The 21,232-nt window shown below is 39.7% G+C and overlaps 1 protein-coding gene across 2 annotated transcripts in view; it reads right to left on the bottom strand.

Moving 5' to 3' along the window:
* The window catches only part of LOC149063571 (uncharacterized), a 202,758-nt gene that overhangs the window by 144,976 nt on the left and 36,550 nt on the right, over positions 1-21,232 (bottom strand). Inside the window, exons 1-2 of one of the 2 annotated variants that reach the window (XM_089255889.1) lie at positions 14,425-14,889; positions 13,627-13,876 (exon numbers count right to left, since the gene is read on the bottom strand). The exons of the other annotated variant lie outside the window; for it this stretch is intronic. Coding sequence (XP_089112015.1) covers positions 13,627-13,642 — 16 coding nt within the window. The 5' untranslated portion in view covers positions 13,643-13,876; positions 14,425-14,889. Of the gene's footprint in view, positions 1-13,626; positions 13,877-14,424; positions 14,890-21,232 lie in introns of those variants that run through there. 2 annotated transcript variants of the gene reach the window in all.

Here is a 21,232-nt window from a genome sequence, read left to right on the forward strand (position 1 = left end):
CAATTGCGAATTTTTTTTATTAGAAAACTAGGGCATCCCTAGACCAGTGGTGAGCAAACTTTTTGAAGCGCGACCCCCCCCCTTTTGACAAAAACAAATTTATGGGCGACCCCTACATAGGCTGACCATAGACATTCCAGTAAAGGTGCTGTCCCGAAAGCCCTTTCCGGAACACTTGTTCTGATTCTAATCGAGCTACATTGACTTTCAAAGATGTTCAATTTTTTTTTTTTAATATCATATAAATACTTTGTTTTTGATGTGCTTAGTGTCCCTTATACAAAATGGAAGTGTAGCGAGGTGTATAGTCCTTGATTTTTGTATACTGGGTGTTAGAAAGATTCGTCCGATTTCGAAATCGACCGTTAACAAAAATATTCCATAAAAAGCAGACACATTTCCCACCACCTCCTTCATTCACATATGACTTAATCATTCTATTCTGTCTCTTAATTTTCAAGAAATATACAATTTTGAAATCGGGTGATTCTTTCTAAGTCACCTTGTAAAAGTACCAAGTTGATATCGTCCTCCGCATGCGCGCCAGAAGCACGAATGTACAAATTTTCTTTTTTTTATCAGCTGTTTAGATACCTTCGATACCTATTTTACGCCTGAAACGCGAATCTCTATTGAAACACGCCATACAAAACATTTAGGAAAATAACTTCAGAGAAATAAACTTCATATATAGAGTAACCATTCAAACGTCATTTCCCACGTTCTTTTTCTGCAAGGACATTGCGCATTCGTGATTCTGGCATGACGGAGTCAATAATATTGATTATTCCTCAAGTAGAATTTGATAAAATTATATTGCCGGATACATGGTAATTAGCTCAACTGAATAAAGGCATTCTTTAGTTTTGACATATTTTTAAATAGAAATGAATTTCTTACTTGGAAATTTTTATTTTGAAGAATCTCTGGCGACCCCCGCCCCAGTTCATTGCGCACCACTGCCCTAGACCAGCGGTTCTCAACCGGTGCTCCGTGTGCAACTCCCAGGGGCTCCGCGGCGACTCGAGGAAAATAAAATGAATCAGAAAATTTGATAGATAAGTAAATAAGAGAGGCCTACAAGGTTCTGCCATAAAAATTATGTACAAAAAAGGGCTCCTCGAGTCAAACAGGGCTCCGCCATAGAAATTATATAAGGAAAAGGGCTCCGCGAGTCAAAAAAGGTTGAGAACCGCTGCCCTAGACCATTCACGGCCAGATATATTGATATTCCGGTGAATTGACAGAGTCAAATTTTCTTTTCATAGAAAACTAGGAACCAGTGCATTCCAAGCAGTTATATTCATATTCCGGTAAGTTTATAGTTGATAAATTTTATTTTGATAGCAAACTATGAACCACGCCACTGCAGACCATTCATGGACTACCATATTGATATTCCGGTGACATATCGTTGTCAAATTTTCTTTTAAGGTATCCGACTACGTTGAAAACGTCATTTTGGAAGAAAATATGGATTTTCATTTTTTATTTTTTATGAACGCCCTATTTGTTGTGATTCCAAAACGGGCCTTGCTTTGTTTATATGATGCTTAGAATCAAAGTTACGTCCACTTTAGTGTTGCGTTTTTACATGCAAGTAATACGCAAATAAAGACTTTAAACGTGTTTTACGAAGAATGCTATTTTTGACATTTTACTTGACTTTGGGACATGATTTGTAAACATTGATGCATTGCATCCTTACGAAATTTTAATGTGATATTTTGCTATATATTGTTGAGATTATGAACCAAAATCTAAGGTCTATCACATATATTTTTTGAATAACAGTGTTTTATAGACAAAATTTAGGATGAAATTTCAAAAAATTCACACGTACTTAAACATATTTTGATGTAACTTATGAACATATTATGCAAGCCTTTAAATTTTGGTTCATAACCTGCAACATTACCAGCTAAATGCACTGTGAAAATCACAAAGTATTTCATTGATAAAAGTTTTTGCAATCGTGTTTCGAATATCACATGAATTTTGCCTAAACTTTGACATAAAAACGACTTTTCATAGAAAATATAATAGACCAAAATTTGTCACTGTTTTTACCATTTCGAGACGCATTCTATCAAAAAATGTATTTAAAGTTCACTCCAGAACCATTTTAAAGAAAAATGACGAGAAAGGTAGTCGGATACCTTAATTGATGACTAGGAACTAGGGGAACCCCACTTCTTGGAACAGGGAACCTAAGGCCATTCGTGGTGTGAGGACAGTTATATCAATATTCCGGGTCAGGGGTTTCAGCAAAATCTGATGGATCATTTCCCTGACCAAAAATCAAGAATATCCTTGGTTTCCCTGACCAAAACTTGTGACTTTCCTTCACCAAAACTTGTGACTTTCCTTCACCAAAACTTGTGACTTTCCTTCACCAAAACTTGTGACTTTCCTTCACCAAAACTTGTGACTTTCCTTCACCAAAACTTGTGACTTTCCTTCACCAAAATTCATGACTTTCCTTCACCAAAACTCCGGAAGAAAGAAATATAATTCAAAATCTTAACCTTTTCCAAATTTCGAATTTTTGTTTTTCCCAGTTTGGTTGGGGGACATCACACACACCTTTTTTTTCCCCCTTCACAGAATTTTTCCCTCACTTTTCATATTCCCCTTACTTTTGCTATAAAATATTTTACATTTCCCTGAATTCTGGCAAATAATATTTTACATTTTTTCCTCACTTTTACCAAATCATATTTTACATTTTCCCTTATTTTTGCCAAATCATATTATATATTTCTAACTTTTGCCAAACAATACTTTACATTTCCCCCGACTTTTGTCAAATATTTTACATTCCCCCTGACTTTTCCAGGGCACACAAAGCCATTCTCTGGGCAGCTATATTCACTATTTCAAATAGGAAAATTGATAAAATCACTAGAAATTTTTAAAATAACGGCTTTATTTCGATTCAACAAATCCTAATAGCAATGACTACAAAACTAAACACAACATCCTCAGCAAAAAAACAACCAAGGATTCAAATTTTTCCCCTTAAAAATTACATTTTGCTAAAATCCTAATTTTTCCTCTCAAAATGTCTCTCTCTTCTCCATTCCGGGAATTTTTCCGCGGAACGTGAAGGCAAGAGACTTCAGCCATTTTCTAAAAAAGGAGGAAAAGGGTTTATAACTAGAGCCAAAAAAAGAACCTGCGTAATTTAAATGAACTAACGCCACACACACACTCCGAAATTAGAGGAAAAGGGTAGGGGGTAGTTGAAGAAGGGGAGGGGGGGGGGGGGGGTGAAATTAAAAAGTGGTGGTGATGAAGGTAAGGGGGGAGTGGGGGGGGGGGTCGGAAAAAAAATCGATACCAACCGATCAATTTCAACTCTGCCCAAAGCACAAGCGCGTGAGCAAAGGGTTTTCCTACTTTCTTGCCCGGTTCTCTCCCTTTACTTTCTTTAACCACCCTTCTTCTTCTTGTGAACCCCCCTTCTTCGTCTTCCCACCAGCTGACAACCCTTCCATTCCTTCATTCAGAGGCTATGATGGCGATGAATGGAAAAACATGTACATGCATTGAAGCTGAAGCAGCAGCGGTTTAAAAAACACACACACAAGAAAAAAAAATCGGATCTATATATTTTTTTTCTCTCCAGTGCCAAGCGTTAAGGTTGTTTTTTTTTTCTCTCATCGTTATAATGAACCCGGGTTCAGACCATAGATATTTTTACACGGACCTGCCTGTCACTCATCTTTCGGCCCGAAAGGGGTAGAAGCGAAAAAAAAAAAAAATTCCACCAGAAGCAGGATGAGAGAGAGAAAGCATCAAATTTCTAGGGATGAAAACTCTGTGGGCATAAATACCCTTGTATGTGTTGGAGTGAGTGAGGAGGAGGCAACATTAGATCCTCCTCCTCCTCCTCCAAGTCTTTCGTTTCTCCTCCTCCTTGGGGTCCCTGTACACTTTCCCACGCCATTGCCTTCGTTTCCCCCTCCACCCTTCACCCACTCGGAAAGTTCCACTTCACGGAAAAAGGGGGTTAAAAGAAGTCTTAAAAAAATGTACCGGGATCCTGGAAGTAGATGTTCGTGCTGCCATCTGTGGACGCCGGCCGTAAACTTCAACCTCCTGTTCCACATAATTTCTGATATTTTTCAAAAAAAAGACGCCAGAGTATAAATTGAACAGAAGAAATTGAAATGAAAATAATTAGGAACAACAATCCGGAATGGTCTTCATTTTTGTCTGTCAATGGATTATAAAGCCATAAAAAATCAGTAATAATCAAAATACAATGAGTGAGTAATCGCTCGGTGAGTAACTTTAGCGCTTCGGAATGGAAGAGGCGTGACGGAGAAGATATAAGACAGACATGTTTAACCCGTTGTTAGCAAGAACCCCGGTGCTCCCTGAATCAGCCAGAGTGCTCGTGTCGATTTCGTGCTCGCGAGCATTTGATCAACGTTCCAGTTAAACAACTTGTACGAATTGAAATCAACCTGATTTCGTGTGTGTGTGTGCATTCGTTTGTCAAACTTGCCGTAAGGGTGCTCTTTTTTCTGTATGGTGGGGTACAGGCAGTGCTCGCAAGAGATGAAAAAAAAAAGTTGAAGACCTCCGAGATAAGGGCTTTGTGCCTCGAACCGAAGATAAAGGCCTGCTTCTTTTATGTGTTGAAACAAACAACCACCACGACAAAACGTTATGGAAAACGAGGAAAGTGAGAAAATGGTTTTTTTTTATGGGAAAATTTCCATGAGTAGTATTAGCTTAAATGAAAAAAGTCGCACTAAGAGAGATTACGCTGCAAGAGGGAACGTTACAAGCGGGATCCACTTCTGTGTGTCATTCAAATCAGAGGTGCACAACCTGCGGCCAGCGAAAGGCGTACCTTTAGAAAGATATCAATACACACAACACGATAAAAACTAAGGCTGGCCATATTTCCTTCATAAAAATTCGAGAAATCGGAATCTATACGGGATATCGCCAAAAAACTGCCTAATGTAGTAAAAAGGGCAAAATAATTGACAAGAGATAAAGAAAACCACAGTCAAAATTATCAAAGGCAAGACAATCCAATATCACAATCAAAATTATCAAAGGCAAAACAAATCAATCACAATCAAAATTATCAAAGGCAAAACAAATCAATCACAATCAAAATTATCAAAGGCAAAACAAATCAATCACAATCAAAATAATCAAAGGCAAGTAAAATTGCAAAATAGTCAAAATTATCCGACATGACAAAGCCAAACGAAGTCAAAATTATCAAAGGCATGACAAAGTCCAACAAAGTCAAAATTACCAAAGCCACGACAAAGTCAAACAACAGTCAAAATTATCAAAGGCTTGACAAAACCAAACAACAGTCAAAATTATCAAAAGCAGGACAAAGCTAAACCACAGTCAAAATTATCAAAGGCATGACAAAGTCAAACACAGTCAAAATTATCAAAGGCATGACAAAGTCCAACAAAGTCAAAATTACCAAAGCCACTACAAAGTCAAACAACAGTCAAAATTATCAAAGACTTGACAAAACCAAACCACAGTCAAAATTTATCAAAGGCAAATAAAGCTGCCAACTATGTATCGCTAAAATTGTTGAAAAATCACCAATGGCGAAAAATAGAGGGCTACCGCAAGTCGCAATGGAATAATTATAATTCGAATAATCGTTTATGAAAAATATAAATTTTCGACAAATATGTGAAATGAATAGGACATAATTCGTTATTTTTTAAAAGGATTTAAGTTATGGTCGCATTTTGTGCGAAAGAAGCAGTAGCCACTTTCGCCGCAAAAATGGCGTAGAGAAGGTACGAAACGAGTAGACATCCAACCATCAATCATTACTCATTAGCATTGTAGCATTTCGCTAAAGCTCCCCCCACCCCACCCACCCACACCTCCAATTTTCACTTTTTTGCTAAAATAATTTTTTATCCAGCTTAAACCCTAATATATATACATTATGATAGAGTCATAATTATAATAATATAATTCATAAGTCACGAAAATAATCTTAATTTCTCGATTTAAAATTAGGTGCGCTTAAATGAAAATAAGTGGAAAAAAAAACAGAGCAATTTTTAAAAAAGTTGGAACAGCCTAATTACAGGACGCAGAGGTGTCTTGATGAGTGCATAGAGTGTTGAGGACTTTTATTTATATTCAGGGGCGGCTTACGCGAGGGTGAAAGAGGTACGGTGCACCCGGGCAGGTTGCAAAGGGCGATAGACTAGATTTTGTGTGTCTAGACATTTGTTGGGGATAAACATGATAACGATAAACATGATTGGGGATAAACATGATAACGATAAACATGATTGGGGATAAACATGATAACGATAAACATGATAACGATAAACATGATTGAGGATAAACATGATTGGGGATAAACGATAAACATGTTGGGATAAACGATAAACATGTTGGGATAAACCGAGAAGTTATCCATACTTAGAATAAGACAACCATAATATTCTTTATGGGCATTGTACATGTATATATATTGTTTATAATTTTTGTGATTGTGTTTTTAATTGGGTTGCTGTATTTTAGAAACATGTGACATCCATATTTGTTATGGGCATCTTTTTCTCAGCCATCTCGTTGGGCATTTTGCCTGTTGTGGCGTTATATTTGTATTTGCGAGTTTAGACACAAGTTTCTAAAATTTGGGGAAGAATATAAACTCTTTTTGAGCCATTCCCCTACAACGAAGGTGTTGAGATTACATGAGAGCACAGACAAGGCCACAGGATGATACCAGTATTTGATATTAAAAGTTTCAACTCACAACACACGTTGGAGATTTGAAATTAATTCAAAAATTCAACTTCAAAAAAGAAGGAAAATACGTACTGTAACAGTGAAACAATCTCGGACCAAAAAAAACAGGACAGTTTCTATAAAAGCGGGATGCCTGGTCAAGAGCATCTTGTTGGGCAAACAGTATCTGCGGCTATGAACGGATAAAAAAATCAGGTTTATTCCTAAGCCCTTTCAGTTTCTCACTAGGGTCATATTTGAGGGCAGCATATAAGGCTTTGCACCAGGGTGGCAGGTGAGCTGGAACCGCCCCTGTTTATAATTTTACAAAAAGGTTGAAAGAGGGACAACCGAACTTTTTTTGGGGGCCACGAATTCGTCATTGTGGATGACAATGAGGACATACGGAGCATCCGTACAATAATTTGCCGATCGGTTAATGTGCTGTGGAAAAACACGATTTTGAAGTAGAAAACACGCTGTTAATCGGGAAGGGGGGACACCCGTGCAATGATGATTCGTCGAGCCAAAACTTTCGATAACAAAAGGTTATCTACACTCAAACTCGGTTATAACGTGAACTGTGTACCGCGGATCTCTTACTGATCTGTAAATACGGCGCGAGTCACTAAAGTGATCGGTAAATGTGTCGCGAGCTGCTTGAATGATCCGAAACTGTGCCGCGTGTAACTTGAGTGACGGGGAACTGCCCCACGGGCCGCTTAAATTCCGTGATTTTTCGCGGGCTATTGATCTGTAAATGTGAGGCGGGTCATTCAAGCGATCTGCGAATATGCTGCTGGTCCCTTGAATTATTTCGAAACGTGCCACGGGCAGGGTCAGTACTGAGCATTTTTCAAGTGTAAGCGAATACTATTTTGGTGCCTTCACGTCAATCGCCCCCCCCCCCTTTCAGTTAGCGTGTTCTGCGGCTGCGTAGTTCGCATGATTTAAGATCTGGCCGCGGGTCGTTTAGTTCACTTTCACTAAATTAGGTGTGAACCCTCGGTCATGAATGGAGTATCAACAAAAACCTAGAAATTAAACTATTTATCCAATAAATCTTAACTTATTTACTAGTTAATCTATATGCTTATCGAACTTTTTTCATTTTTTTTTAAACTATTTATTTATTCTTTTACCTCTACTAAATATCCATTTCCCATCAAAATTTTAACAAAAAGAAGAAAATTTCTCCCATCCTCCCAAAGCAGTTGCAACAATCGATTGATAGATGGCGACACCTTATCCGCACAGTAAAAGTAACGGAAGTTTCCTCGAAGGATACTATGGGAGTGGGTGGTCTATTTCTCCATTTTCTAAATAAAGAGAAAGAACAAAGACAAACACTTCTCGCGAATACTAAACCCACGTGCTGTTCCAACAAAAACGATATCGCGCGAGAGATAAGATCGGGAGGAGTATGGCGTAGAAATACATGATGAAAGAAAAGAAATCGCCGTATATATCGTATACAAACACGACAGAAAATTAAACTACTCATTCCGACATGAACAAGCAGCAGCGGTACCAACAGCGAAGAATCATTTCTTATGTATCATCATTCTCCACCCATCCTGCTACAGCATGAGTTGCGTAATATCATCTACATACGTCATCACAAATATGCGCATATAGTCATTATAAAAACAACTAAACAAATATAAGAAGTAGTATCAGTACTTACTTCACGAGGGAATTACGTTTTATCAAAGGAAATTAGGAATAATTCATTCTCATCAGTTTGGGGGGAATCATAACGCATTACTAATAGTCTATTTAATACACAAAACTTAATGCGTCCATAAGTGTTTTATCAGAATAAACCATAACACTATGTAATCTACACCCTTTTGATTTGTATTCAAAAAGGACTGAGAGAGAGAGAGATCACACTAGGGCAAGGATTTTTATGTCCTAAAACTTCTAAAAAATGCTCTATAAAAATGCATTTATGCTCTTAAAATACTGTAAATATATATGCTCTATAAAACGAAAAATATTGTCCTAAAATTTTTTTTTCATTTTTATCTCAAATAACATTAGTTTAATAACATAGTAAAATAATATGATAAAGAGAAGTGTTGATGCAGTATAAACTATTTTGAACCATTACGTATAGTATGAACAGAAATTCTTCGTTTTAATAATAACCAACCTCATCGAACCAAAATTTTTTTCAGTAAGTTTTTCCCCCACAAATTCAGAAATAATGTGTTCTACCGTCTATAGGTAAAAGTACCTACCAAGTACTGTCTATATTTAGCTTTAGAAAAGCATTGCACAAAATTTAATTAAAATAAAATTATATGAATAATTATTTTTCTTTGATAAACTCTCAAAATTTCCCACAAACGCAAAAAAAAAACCCTCCGCGTTTAACCAATTTTCTACAATTTTCCCCATGAGTTACCATCACAGACACCGATTCAGATGATAATCTACAGTCGAATACCGTTATAGTGTAAATCCCGTTTTAACGAACACTTTTTAAATCCCCCAAATACGTTTACGTAGGAATAATGCTGGAATTCCTTTATAACGAAATTTCGTTTTAACGAAGTGATTCCTCCGGTCTCTTGGCGTTCGTTATAACGGGATTCGACTGTATTTACGGACACACACCAATATCGTTGAAGGGCTAGTATGTTTTATGCTCCAAAAATTCAATGTTATTGCTGATTGGTTGAAAAACCTAAATTTTGTTGTTTTTTTTTTACCAATCAGCAACGACATTCCATTTTTAACGTATAAAAATCCTAGAAATGTTATTTAACAGCAACGGTGGATGCGAAGATATATTTTTCTGGAAAGAGAGAAATTCAACTGCCCCTGCGGGGAATTGAACCCACGTCATTTCACTTTGCGGGCACTGGACTACATAGGCAACGAATATCTCAATCTTTTCTTGGAGCACGTGTGCACTGAACGGGACCGTACATGGACGGTCGGACACAATTCAGGCCAAAGCTCACAATTCCTGACGATGCCTGCCACCAGATAGCGACTTATCCGAGGATGGCGTCACTCTTCACTATGTATAGATAGCGGAGAGTGTAGAACCAGCAACCCCTTTATACACTATATATGGTTAAGAGTGACTTCGCTATCCATACTTTGAAGTCAAAAATTTCACATTTTCCTGACTTTTGCCACACATTTTACATTTTTCCTGACCACTCTAAGACATGAAACTAATTTTTCCTTTCCTTGACGTTCCAGGTCGCTGAGAATCCTACAGAAGGGCTAAGCCCAGAGAGGCAAATTTGGAGCAGGAGTGGTCAACAAGATTAGGGGCCACAAAAATTCACTCACACACACACACATACCTCTTGAATTTTACTGTCTTTGCCATTGTACATAAATAACACTTCGATCTAAATTTTTCTTCGCTCTAGTAACTTCGAGACGTAACAATGTGTTTTTTCAAACGTGCCTATTAAGCAATACTTCATTTACAGTCATTCTTCAAAATCCCTCTTAATAACAGTGAAACCTTGTGTATAATGATACTATCCCCCGTTGCGTTAGACCAGAGGTCTTCAACCTTTTTCCAGTCGCGAGCACTGCCTATACCCACCATCAAAAGAAGAGCACCCTCACTGCATGTTTGACATACAAATGCATGACATCAGGATGATTTCAATCCTTGAATGCAATACGTACAAGGTGTTTGACTGGAACGTTGATCAAGTACCTCGCGAGCACCAAATCGGACAGATGCATCGAGCACCATGGTGCTCGCGATCAACGGATTGAAGATAGACCCATAGGACCAGTGTCAAAAAAGGTAAAACCGACTGATCTAATGTATTTGCGTATATATGAATTGACATCATCATCATCACGCCCCCCCCCAGACTTCTATCCCTACGTATGGTTAGACCAGTGATTCTCAAAGTGTGCGTCGCGGTGATCCGTCGATCACCATATGTGCCGGTTCGGTGCTTTGAAGACTATTGCTCTTATTCTGTGTTAGACTATTGTGAGAAGCCATGAATGACAAAAGTTTGAGAAATTCTGTTCGTCAGCCTCTCTCACTTCCCCCCCCCCCTCCTCACCCTCCAGTCAAGCAAAAGCTCCATCCAAGAAAAGAATATTCACAATCTACAAAAGGGTAAATTATAAGACTAATTTCCCTGAGCTGAAAACCTATCGGCCTCCTCCCAAACATAATACAACGGCTCCAATTGTTTTTGTAGTAAAAAGAACGTAAAATATATGTGCAATTATTTCTGTCATCAAAGTTTAAAATGAGGATTGTTGTAATTGTTATAACTTTGGTTATAAGGGGCCATTCAAGTATTACGTAAGCAGACTTTCAGCCATTTTTTGACCCCTCTCCCCCCGTCAGCAGCTTTCATATCATCAAAAAGGGGTGGTTGATGACGTAAGCAACTTTCAAACCCCTCTTCTTGTCATCGAAAGTCAGCAAATCCGAAACCCCCTCTCCCCCCCCCCTCGATGCTGACGTAGCTCGTTGAAGCTATGAAACCACGACAACGAGATTTCTTTTTCAAGAAAATAGCATTAATTAAATATTATAGTATTATTTATAGTTCATGGAAGAGGAGGGGGGGGGGGGTGTCGGCAACTTTTTGACTCACAGAGCCCCTTCCTTGGAATCAATTACAATCGAGGAAGGCACCTTGGGGTTTTTTTTTTGTTTTTGTTTTTTGTTAGCTGAGTTATTCTAATTGTCTTGGAGCGACCACGGAGCATAGGTTGGGAACCACCACAATAAAGGAAGGCCCTTGAATTTTTTGGGTAAAAACCGTTCGGTTAGAGTCAGCGAATACGTGTCATTTTGATTTTCGGGACCTCGGGCAAACGTCCCACTTCTTCATGCGGAAAAGATTCTCGGTATACGACAAACGTTTCTTGCAAAATACGCAACACAATATAATTCAGATATAATAAACACTCCCTATTCGCTTAATATAATTACACACACACAAAAAAATTACCTCATCATCAAATACCGGCGTTGGGGTATCGTGCTGGTATGGCGAACCCCGTTGGCGGGAAAATGGTGGTCGGCTGAAGTTAGTTTTTCTGCGGTTTCCTAACTTCCAGTCACGAATGCGAGCCTATCCCACATTAGAAAAAGTCTCCTCGCAGAGAGCAGGCAAACCCTCCACATGATGCTTACATAGCACGAAAAATTCAGGCATTCACCATGTTTGCTTCAAAATATGGAAGACAGATGGCAGCACCAGCACGAACAAGAGTAATTCTGGCAACACACACTGGTGATGGTAACTCATGGGGAAAATTTTGAGAGCTCATCAAACAAAAGAATTCAAAAAAAATAAATAAAATGAAAGATAAATTTTTTTTTAATGTTAAATATGGACTTTATATTTTCACCGGTAGATTGCGGTACACTTTTTTCGATTGCGTGGAAAATTTTGCTGGCCGAGGGCCACACACACCATACACACAACGTGTTCCGGCATGTACCGAGTCGTCAGAAATTCCGCAAAGGAATGTGTACGAGGTGCATGTAAGGTTAAATAGGAGTATCGAATAGCGGCTGATTGTGACTTTACACATTGTCCCCACATCTTGGAGATGGCGGAGGGGGGAGGGGCTTAGATTGGGAAAACTTGATGGGCCTCAGACCAGGAATTTTCCCTTACCCTTCCACAGTAAATTTATAGAGTAAAAACAAAAAAACATAGATACGCCCCGGGGGCCCTGTCCGCCAGGGGCGTAATAAAGCTCGACCTATGCAGGGAACAAATTGGATTTGGGGAAGCCCAAGGAATCTCTTAAGAGAAATTTCGAGTTAAAAAACTGACTTTTCAAACAGCATTTCAAATCAAAAGGGAATTGAATCAATATATTGCAATTTTTTTCGAACATATTTGTAATTTTCGATCGTTTTGGGGCCACCGGCTCCTACGCCTATGCTGCCATCCCCCCCCCCGCTCAGGGCCGCAACTATATACCTGGTCAGAACAGTCTGGGCAGGACAGGCATCTTGGCACCCTCTTGCAATATTGAAGCAGAGCCTTCCCCCTCCTCTGATCCTTCGCCTGGGGCATCACACCCCCAGTTGCAGCTCTGAGTCCCTCTCATACGTGAGATGGGCCATGACCCCCGTCCATGTGAGGGGCTTATATCAGTGCCGTCTTAACGCATGGGCCTACCCGGGCGTCTCAAGAGAAGAGGGGGGCCCTCACAAAAATCCGAACCAATTGAAATTTTCAAGAATTTTCCAGGTAGGACCTCAGAAAAATCAATTGGCCCGGGTCCCATGACGCTCTTACGACGGCCCTGGCTTATATATCCACTCAGTTATTACACACAAGGCCCTAGCGAGAGGGGGAAAGTTGGGAGGTCTGGTCACCCCCGTAATGTGAGAAAATGACTGAAAAAAGGGGGAAAAGATGGCCAAATCTATTGTTCGACCACTTTGGTCTCCCTCCATCAAACTGCTAGCTACAGGCAGGCCCGTCATTTGGGGGTGGGGGGGGGGCGTTCCCCCCCCCCCGGCTTTTGCAAATACACTAAAAATGATATATATACATACATTGAGTGAGTGCATGTCTTTGCCCCTCCCCCCCCCCCGGCAAAAGTTGAAATGACGGCCCTGGCTACAGGCCTGATTACATAACATAAATCAACAACCATGACAGTAAAACCTCGATATAACGATACTATGCGGACCAAGGAAAATATCGTTGTAGAGATTATCGTTACATCGAGGGAGGTTCAAGACTAGAGTGGGTATAGACATTTCTGAACAAGACTTAAAAAATATAAATATATCTTTGTAGAGGGATTTATCGTTATACCGGGTATATCATTGTAGCAAGGTTTCACTGTATTATAATTAAGCAAAATAAAAACACTGATACTCACGCAATAGCAACATCATTCTTGGAACAACAATGACGGACGACAATTATTGCAAGTCCCACGACAACGTCAACAATAGACTGTTCACAACATCCAGCGTCACCACCAACAAATCGATCGAATATATCACCAACAAACGAACAAAACAACGGCAACAATACACATTTTTTTTTTTTCCCAATACTCGTAAACCTAACACTGTGAAAACACGTGTACGACGACGACAGAGACGACGACAGACGACTTCAAAACTCTATGAATGAAACAAACACATTCACGTGCTACGCGATAAACAACAACAACAACAATAAAGAAGAAAAAGACATACAAAACGTTACGTAACAAAAACTTAAAAGAAAAAAACAAGACAATAATAATAATCAAAAAAAAAAAATCAGACGACACGCGCGGAAAATTAAAAAACAAAAAAAGAAGAGAACAACTATAACCGTAGCAAAAAAAACAAAAATCAGTTATGCAGCGGCAGGCGGAGCGACCACAAGAATACCAAACGACCAAAAAAAAAAAAAGAATAAATAAATAAATAAAATATTACATTAACCTCCGCAACAACAACTACGAAAAATAAATGAAAAAAAAAAAAAAAGAAGAGAAAAGGGCAATATGGCCGAAAAACGTCATGCAGACGACAGAAGATACCAGAAAAGAAAAATAAAAGGAAGAGAGAAGCCGGCGCCCTCGCGTCATTTTTTGTTTTTATCTGATCCCTCCTCCTCCATATTAGAAGGAAAAAAACTAAGCCTAAAAAAAAATGACTGAAAGAAAAGAAAAAAAACTTACCTGGATAACTTTTCATTTCAAGAAACAAAAAAACAACTGAAAAAAAAGGGAAAAAAATTCACAATCGAACTAACAAAACCGCCAACGCACGAACAAAAAAAAAACCGCACGCGCGTCTAACAATAACCACATCGCCAAAAAAATCTCGCCAACAGCCGACGAGAGAAAAGGCCTTCCTCACACGACAACAACAAAGTTGGAAGGAAAAAAGAAAGACTCAAAAAAGGAACGGAAAGGAAAGGGAAAAAAAAAATGGTTCCTTCAACCCTATCCTGCCAGACTGGTCACATGACACGTTTTTTTTTTTCTTACTATTATTATTATAATGGCGGGATGCAACGGCGAAAAGGATGCTGGTATAGCGTTATGTATGTATTTAAAGTACGAGAGAGAGAGAGAAAAGAGGGACTTATATATAAATGACTGCAATTTTTATTTTATCCGCTACAGCTGCTGTTTTTGCGGTTGCCGTTGCCGCCCCGTCACACACACACACACACGCAATGCCTATGTGAAGGCAGGTGGAAGGCACATCACATACATACGCGTCTGGATAGACTACATGCCAAGAAGTCTTCCCCCCCCCCTTTCCCCCTGCTTCGTTCTTTAAGACGTTGGCGGGTTTTTAAGGACTCTCTTCTCTCACACAAACGAGTGTGTTTTTTTACCACTCCTCTTTAGAACGAATTCCCGCGGTAAAAAAAAGCGACATTCATTATAACGTCTACTGAAGTGAGCGGGAAAACATTTTTTTTTTAACTGAAAAAAAAGAAGAAAAAAGCACGCCCATTTCCAGTTGTAGGAAGCGTGCTTGTCGAAGAGGGAATGCTGGGTAATTACTGTACACACAGAGTTAGGTTAGTGGGTAAAGTGCACATAACTGAATGGAAAGTTTTATTTTTTTTTTACTTCTACGGGGATTCCTGATCTAAAAGGAAAAAAAAAATTGAAAGTAGAAAATATGCTCTTTTCAGCACCTGACTTCCATTGTTGACAATGTATTCTGTGGCGCTAGTTTTCTTTTCTTTTTGCTTCTACTTATCGGAAGAGTATATCAATAAACATGTAATGATGGTCATTATGATTCCGTAATTTCTAATGAATTTGGTGTGTGGCATAGGTGCGGGAACCTGGCAGTCTTTGGTTGCTTGCCCCCTCCCTCACTCCAATGATTAATGATTGTTCAATGCAACACCCTCCTGCTTAAGGGCTTCAGTCCCGTATATACGGTACAACTGGTAACTTACAGTCTCTTCGATGTTTTCACTATTTCGGCGCCTCTGGTGAGTGGGGGACCATGAAGCTCGTTCACCAACACGACAGTCGACACGTCATTATGAGCGGTTTGGGTTACCGTCTTGAACACTGGCGAAATTCAAGAGTGTTGTTAACTGAAGCACGGTGACGTACTTACTTGGGGGAGGGGAGGGCTTAGCGGTCCGAAACTAGCCCGGGACGGCAAGTTCTGAGGAGAGGCAATGCGAGGAATGAGTGATCAAGAAAGTTAGTACAATGGGAGAAAGGCGGTAAAATTCTTATTGCGCACAATATATCCACTTCTAGAGAACAAGGTCAGTGTGTGACCTGGAGAGCTTGCCAAGCATCCGAGTGACCAATACAGTGAGAAGACAAGTGAATGAGCAAAAGGGTGACGTAAAGAGTGTGTGAGCAAGGGCGTAGCGAGGGAGGACTTGGGGGTCTGGTCCCCCCCCCCCGAAATGTGAAAAAATGGCCGAAAAAAGGGAAAAAGATGGCAAAATCTATTGTTCTGTCACTTCGGTCCCCGAACGAAATTTCTGACTCCGGTATTTTGAAGTGAGGAAGGTAAATGCTTGAGTTTTTCCTGTTATATGAATATCGTGTTGTTGGTCCTCCTGCTACCTGCGGAGAGACCTTTTCGAATGCGAAACCAGCTCGAATTCGCTACCCAATTCTATTGCTAATAGACTTCCTCGGTTAGACCACGCTGAAGCTGTTATAACGAACATAACTGTACCTACTTGCATGCCGCTCCTTAAAACAAGAACTCTCGCAGAACGCGTAATGTCAGGCGGATATGATTTGTACATTGCACTATGCGGAACACACACCTCATCCAGCTTTTGAAAAATGTGCATTGCATTTCGTTTCCGCAGCACACTCGTCACCTTCTCTCATTTGATCACGCCTCATATGATTTTTCGTTTTTCTATTATGGGTTCAGACCCAATTATGGTTCCCACGGTCTTCCTTTAGGAGGACACGTGTCCTCTTTTTTTGTCATTTCAGGCGTCCTCCTATGCTTCGGAAAATTCGCCTTTTTTTTGTCCTCCTTTTCAGGTTTCTGAAATTATTTTTAATTTTTTCTGGACAAATTTGTTTTCGCCACTTCCGAAACATAAATTTCTTCATTAATATGTGTTTTTGTGATTTTTTCCGCACACGCATTCACCAATAGCCGTCGAAATTCCCGGAATTTTTGTGTTTTTGCTTTTTTTTTTAGAGTCGGGAAAATTATTGTTGTAGCCGGTTTTATTGGTCGGAATAGTGGCGTCATCTATTGGGAAAATTGGGATAAGTGACGTCACTGAGGTTGCGTGCGCAGACGTCCTCCTCCCTCAGTCTTTGGATATGATAACCCTAGATCCAATTAAATCGCTCAATAAATTCAATGTACCCGGAAGCCAGGGCCGTCTTAAGAGCATCATGGGGCCCCCCAGGCCAATTGATTTTTCTGAGGCCCTAAAAGGTAAATTCTAGAAAATTCCATCCAAATCTCATTTTTGTGAGGCCCCTCTTTTCTTGAGACCCCCGGGCCGTGCCCGGGTGGGTCCATGCGTTAAGACGGCACTGCCGGAAGCAGACCTGCACGATCCTTATCTGAAGTCCATTAAGGTTTTTTTGAAGGTCCTTAAAGATTTCTTACCTCAGCTTGCTTAATGCAAGTCAATCCAAATGGATGTTTTTCTAATTCAATGAATCTAAATACACAGACAAGGGGTCATTCAAGTATTACGTCAGCATCGAGGTGGGGGAGGGGGTTTCGTATTTGCTGACTTTTGATGACAAGGAGGGGGAGGGGGGTTTGAAGGTTGCTTACGTCATCAACCACCCCTTTTTGAAGATATTAAATATTCTATGCTGCTGACGAAATTTTGCTGACGGGGGGGGGGGGGGAGTCAGTGTTTTGCTGACTTTTGCTGACAAGGGGGGGGGGGTCAAAATGGCTGAAAATCTGCTTACGTAATACTTGAATGGCCCCCAATCGAAATTAAATTTCATAAATTGGACGATTTTTTCTCTGATACTAGAATGTAATTGTGCACATATTGGCTACTTTAGAATCCTAACTTTGAGGGGTGGGCTGACGGGTATCTAGCCAGTGGGGGGGGGGGGGGGGGTTATATTGAATATTGAAATCCGACCAATTTGTAGAAATTTTGTACACTGGAAAATTTATTCAAAAGTCAATTCGATAAAAAAGTAAGGTATAGATTAAATATACTTGTCAGGGAAATGTTTTGAGTAAACCTGGGGACATATGGCCCCGAGGTCTTGAGATACTCCAAGGGGGCCACTTGTGAAAATCAAGTTGAAGAGGAGCCATGGCAAGCCGCTAAGGGGCCCACAAAGAGCTGTGAAAGAAAAAGAAGTTCAAACACAGGGGCGTAGCCACAAATTTCGTTCGGGGGTGGGGCCACTTTCATTTCGGGGGGGGGGGCAGACCCCCAAGTCCTCTCCCTCCTCTCGCTTGAGTTCAAATGTAGAGAAATGAAGTGTTTCTCGAGTGAAATGCGGTGGGAAAAAGTGTGGCCAATTTCAGAATGAAGAGGAACTGCCAATAGAGCCAGGGTCGTCTCAACACATGCGTCCACTCGAACACAGCCGGTGGCGTTGAGTATGTAAGAGCCCCCCACGAAAATGAGATTTCACACTAGTATTTACTAGAATAAGAATGTAAATTTCTAAACAGGTTCTCCCAAGGTGGGGGGGGGGGGGCTGATGCGGCTAAGGCCCCTTTCACACGGAGCGGATGCGGATGCGGAAGCGGGTCCGCATACCCTTTCACACGAGCACTGAAGATGCGGGTGTTTCGCCCGCATCTTTAGGTTGAAATTCGTGCATAAAAACTATTTTTTCGCAATTTTTGTAACTGTTTTTCTCCTTCACCCCTGATTCAGTGGCCATATGCAGCCTAGAGGTATTCTTTGGTGGTTTAGTCTAGAGCCACATAGAATATGGGAATAAAGATATCTTCATTCCGATCCTCACAAGTAGTCGATGGGAGAAAATGTCTTAAAATATTTTCAAAAGATTTTGAAAACAAATCTGTCTTTCCGGAAAAATATGAAAGAAAAATTCCAAAAACATCCAATGTTCGAAAAATCCAATCCAAAAACATCCGAAACTAATATGTTCCTAAAAAAAAAATTCAGGAGATATCAAAGAATTTGCAAGTAGAAAAAAAGGGGAGGGGTGGGGACGTTCAAAATGTCTGTGCTTAGAAATATTCACATCACAATTCTGTCTTAGGCCGGGATTACAGTATAAAAGTTTTATAAAAGTTAGTTTATAAAACTTGAAAAATGCAACCGATAGGCCGATCAGTTAAGTTCGCTCGAATGTAACAGATGTGTTTATTGATTACATTTTTCAAGTTTTATAGTGTAATACCAGCCTTAGGCCGGGATTACACTATAAAAGTTTTGTAAAAGCTCTTTGATAAAACGCGAAAAATTCAACCAATATTATCTTATTGGTAGAATTTTTTGAATGCAAAATGTGTGTGCGTGTGTGTGTGTGTGCACCGGTTGCATTTTCTGGAATGCAACCGATGCGCCTATTGGTCGAATTTTTCAACTTTCATAAAAGTTCTTTTATAAAACTTTATAGTATAATCCCGGCCGGATTACACTATAAAAATTTTATAACAATTATTTAAAAAAAAGCAACTAATAAATTTATCGGTTGCATTAGAGCAAATGCAACCGATAAATTTATTAGTTGCTTTTTTCAAGTTTTATAAAATAACTTTCATAAACCTTTTAGAGTGAAATCCCATCCTTAGATTAGTCTCACTTCTGAAGTATAAAATTTCATTTTTTTAAGTTTATAGACTGAATATTGAGTAAAATATACTTGTAGGTATCGAGGGAACCACCAAAAATATTCAAGCGCTAGGGTCTTCAAACGTCTTAATCCGGCCCTGAGTGAACGCCGTACGTGGATAACGTTGTTTAATAAAAGTATTTTTTTTAAAGTTTAAAAAAATTAACAGATTAAAAATTAAAAAAAATTAACAAATATTTAAAATAATATTTCAGATATTTATATTTTTACATAATTTAAAAAATTTAAAAAGAAAAAAATTAAAATTTTTTAATTAAATTTAAAAGTTATTAAAGTATGTAGTCAATTAAATATTCGTAATGCACAGAACGGCTTATCATTTTTGTTCCGTCAGTGGCCGTTGTTGGCAGGTTTTATTGTATAAAATTGTAAAGTATGGACAAAAGGCAGTTAAAGTTGCTATATCTCAATCTCAGAACGAAACAAAGGGATAGACGTATGTAGATACATTATATTAATGAGCAGGGACCATCATATGGTGTTTTATGATGGTCATTTTATCATTATGGCAAATAATTAAAAAAAATTCCGTGAAAAATCACCTTCAAAAAGTACCCAAAGATGCGGACGAATTCGCTCCGCATCCGCATCGTCTGAATAGCCCCGAATAAACCTATTGTCAAAACTTCTATGTGCGGATGCGGAGCCCGCACTTAGGTTTTGACACATGCGGACGACGTCCGGACCCGCATGAACATTTCCTAGGTGCGGAGATTTTTCGGCTCGTCTGAAAGGCGCAGTATATTCCAATTGTTAAAACTTCTTCCGGACCCGCATCCGCATCCGCTCCGTGTGAAAGGGCCCTAATAGCCCTGCATAGAACCAGGACCAACTTAAAACATGGGGGCCTATCTAGACATGGCACAGATGTCAATAGTTGGTCCCACGTGACGAGATCTGGTACCGTGATTTGCGAGAGTAATTAAATACGCAACGACGTTGTTACCAGCTGAATTATGGGACTCCTCCAGAATCTATTTTTTCCACGGAGGTCACAAGAGACTGCATAACACCCCCCCCCCACCCCATGAAAACCCTCACTGGATCCGGAGTCAACCTTACTCGTTAGATCTTTCTTCGATATCAGTTAGCTCAAAAATCAATTCAATAACAAAAAGGGTATCGCTTCTTAAACGGGGAGGAGTCCTGCAGAGGCGCTTTTATGGTTTTGCCGCCTGTGGGCTTGGAGTCCATGAATTTGCCGCTTTCCCCATTCTAGTCTAATTTTCTTGAAAACTCTTCCCTCGAATTCGTCACCCTGTGCTATAACCCGCTTGGCCAACCCCCCCTCCGTGCAAATACACGTGTGTCTCGAAGTCACTCTTTTAGTCATTCACTTGCTTGCACACTGTTTTGGGCATTCACATGCTTGCACATGTTCTAGGTCACTCTCTCACCTGGTCCCTCGATTTGTAGGTAACTCTTTTAGTCATTCGCATGCTTGCTCACGCTTGAAATCACTCTTTTGCTCACTCATGCGCCTGCAATTTCTCTAGGTCACTCTTTTGATCGCTCACTGACCTAGTCCCTTACTGTCGCGGCAGAGGTGGATTTATTTAGGGTTATACCAATTTAGCCAGGGCCGTCATTTCAACTTTTTCCAGGGGGGGGGGGGGGGGGGGGGGGGGCAAAGAGCAAACAACATGTACTGAATGTATGCATATATATATATATATACACTTTTTAGTGTATTTTCAAA

The sequence above is a fragment of the Pholcus phalangioides genome, unplaced genomic scaffold, assembly GCF_987345545.1.
Source record: "Pholcus phalangioides strain wild (caught in Gottingen) unplaced genomic scaffold, Ppha-v1.0 ptg000172l_1, whole genome shotgun sequence".
In the NCBI taxonomy this organism is placed as follows: Eukaryota; Metazoa; Arthropoda; class Arachnida; order Araneae; family Pholcidae; genus Pholcus; species Pholcus phalangioides.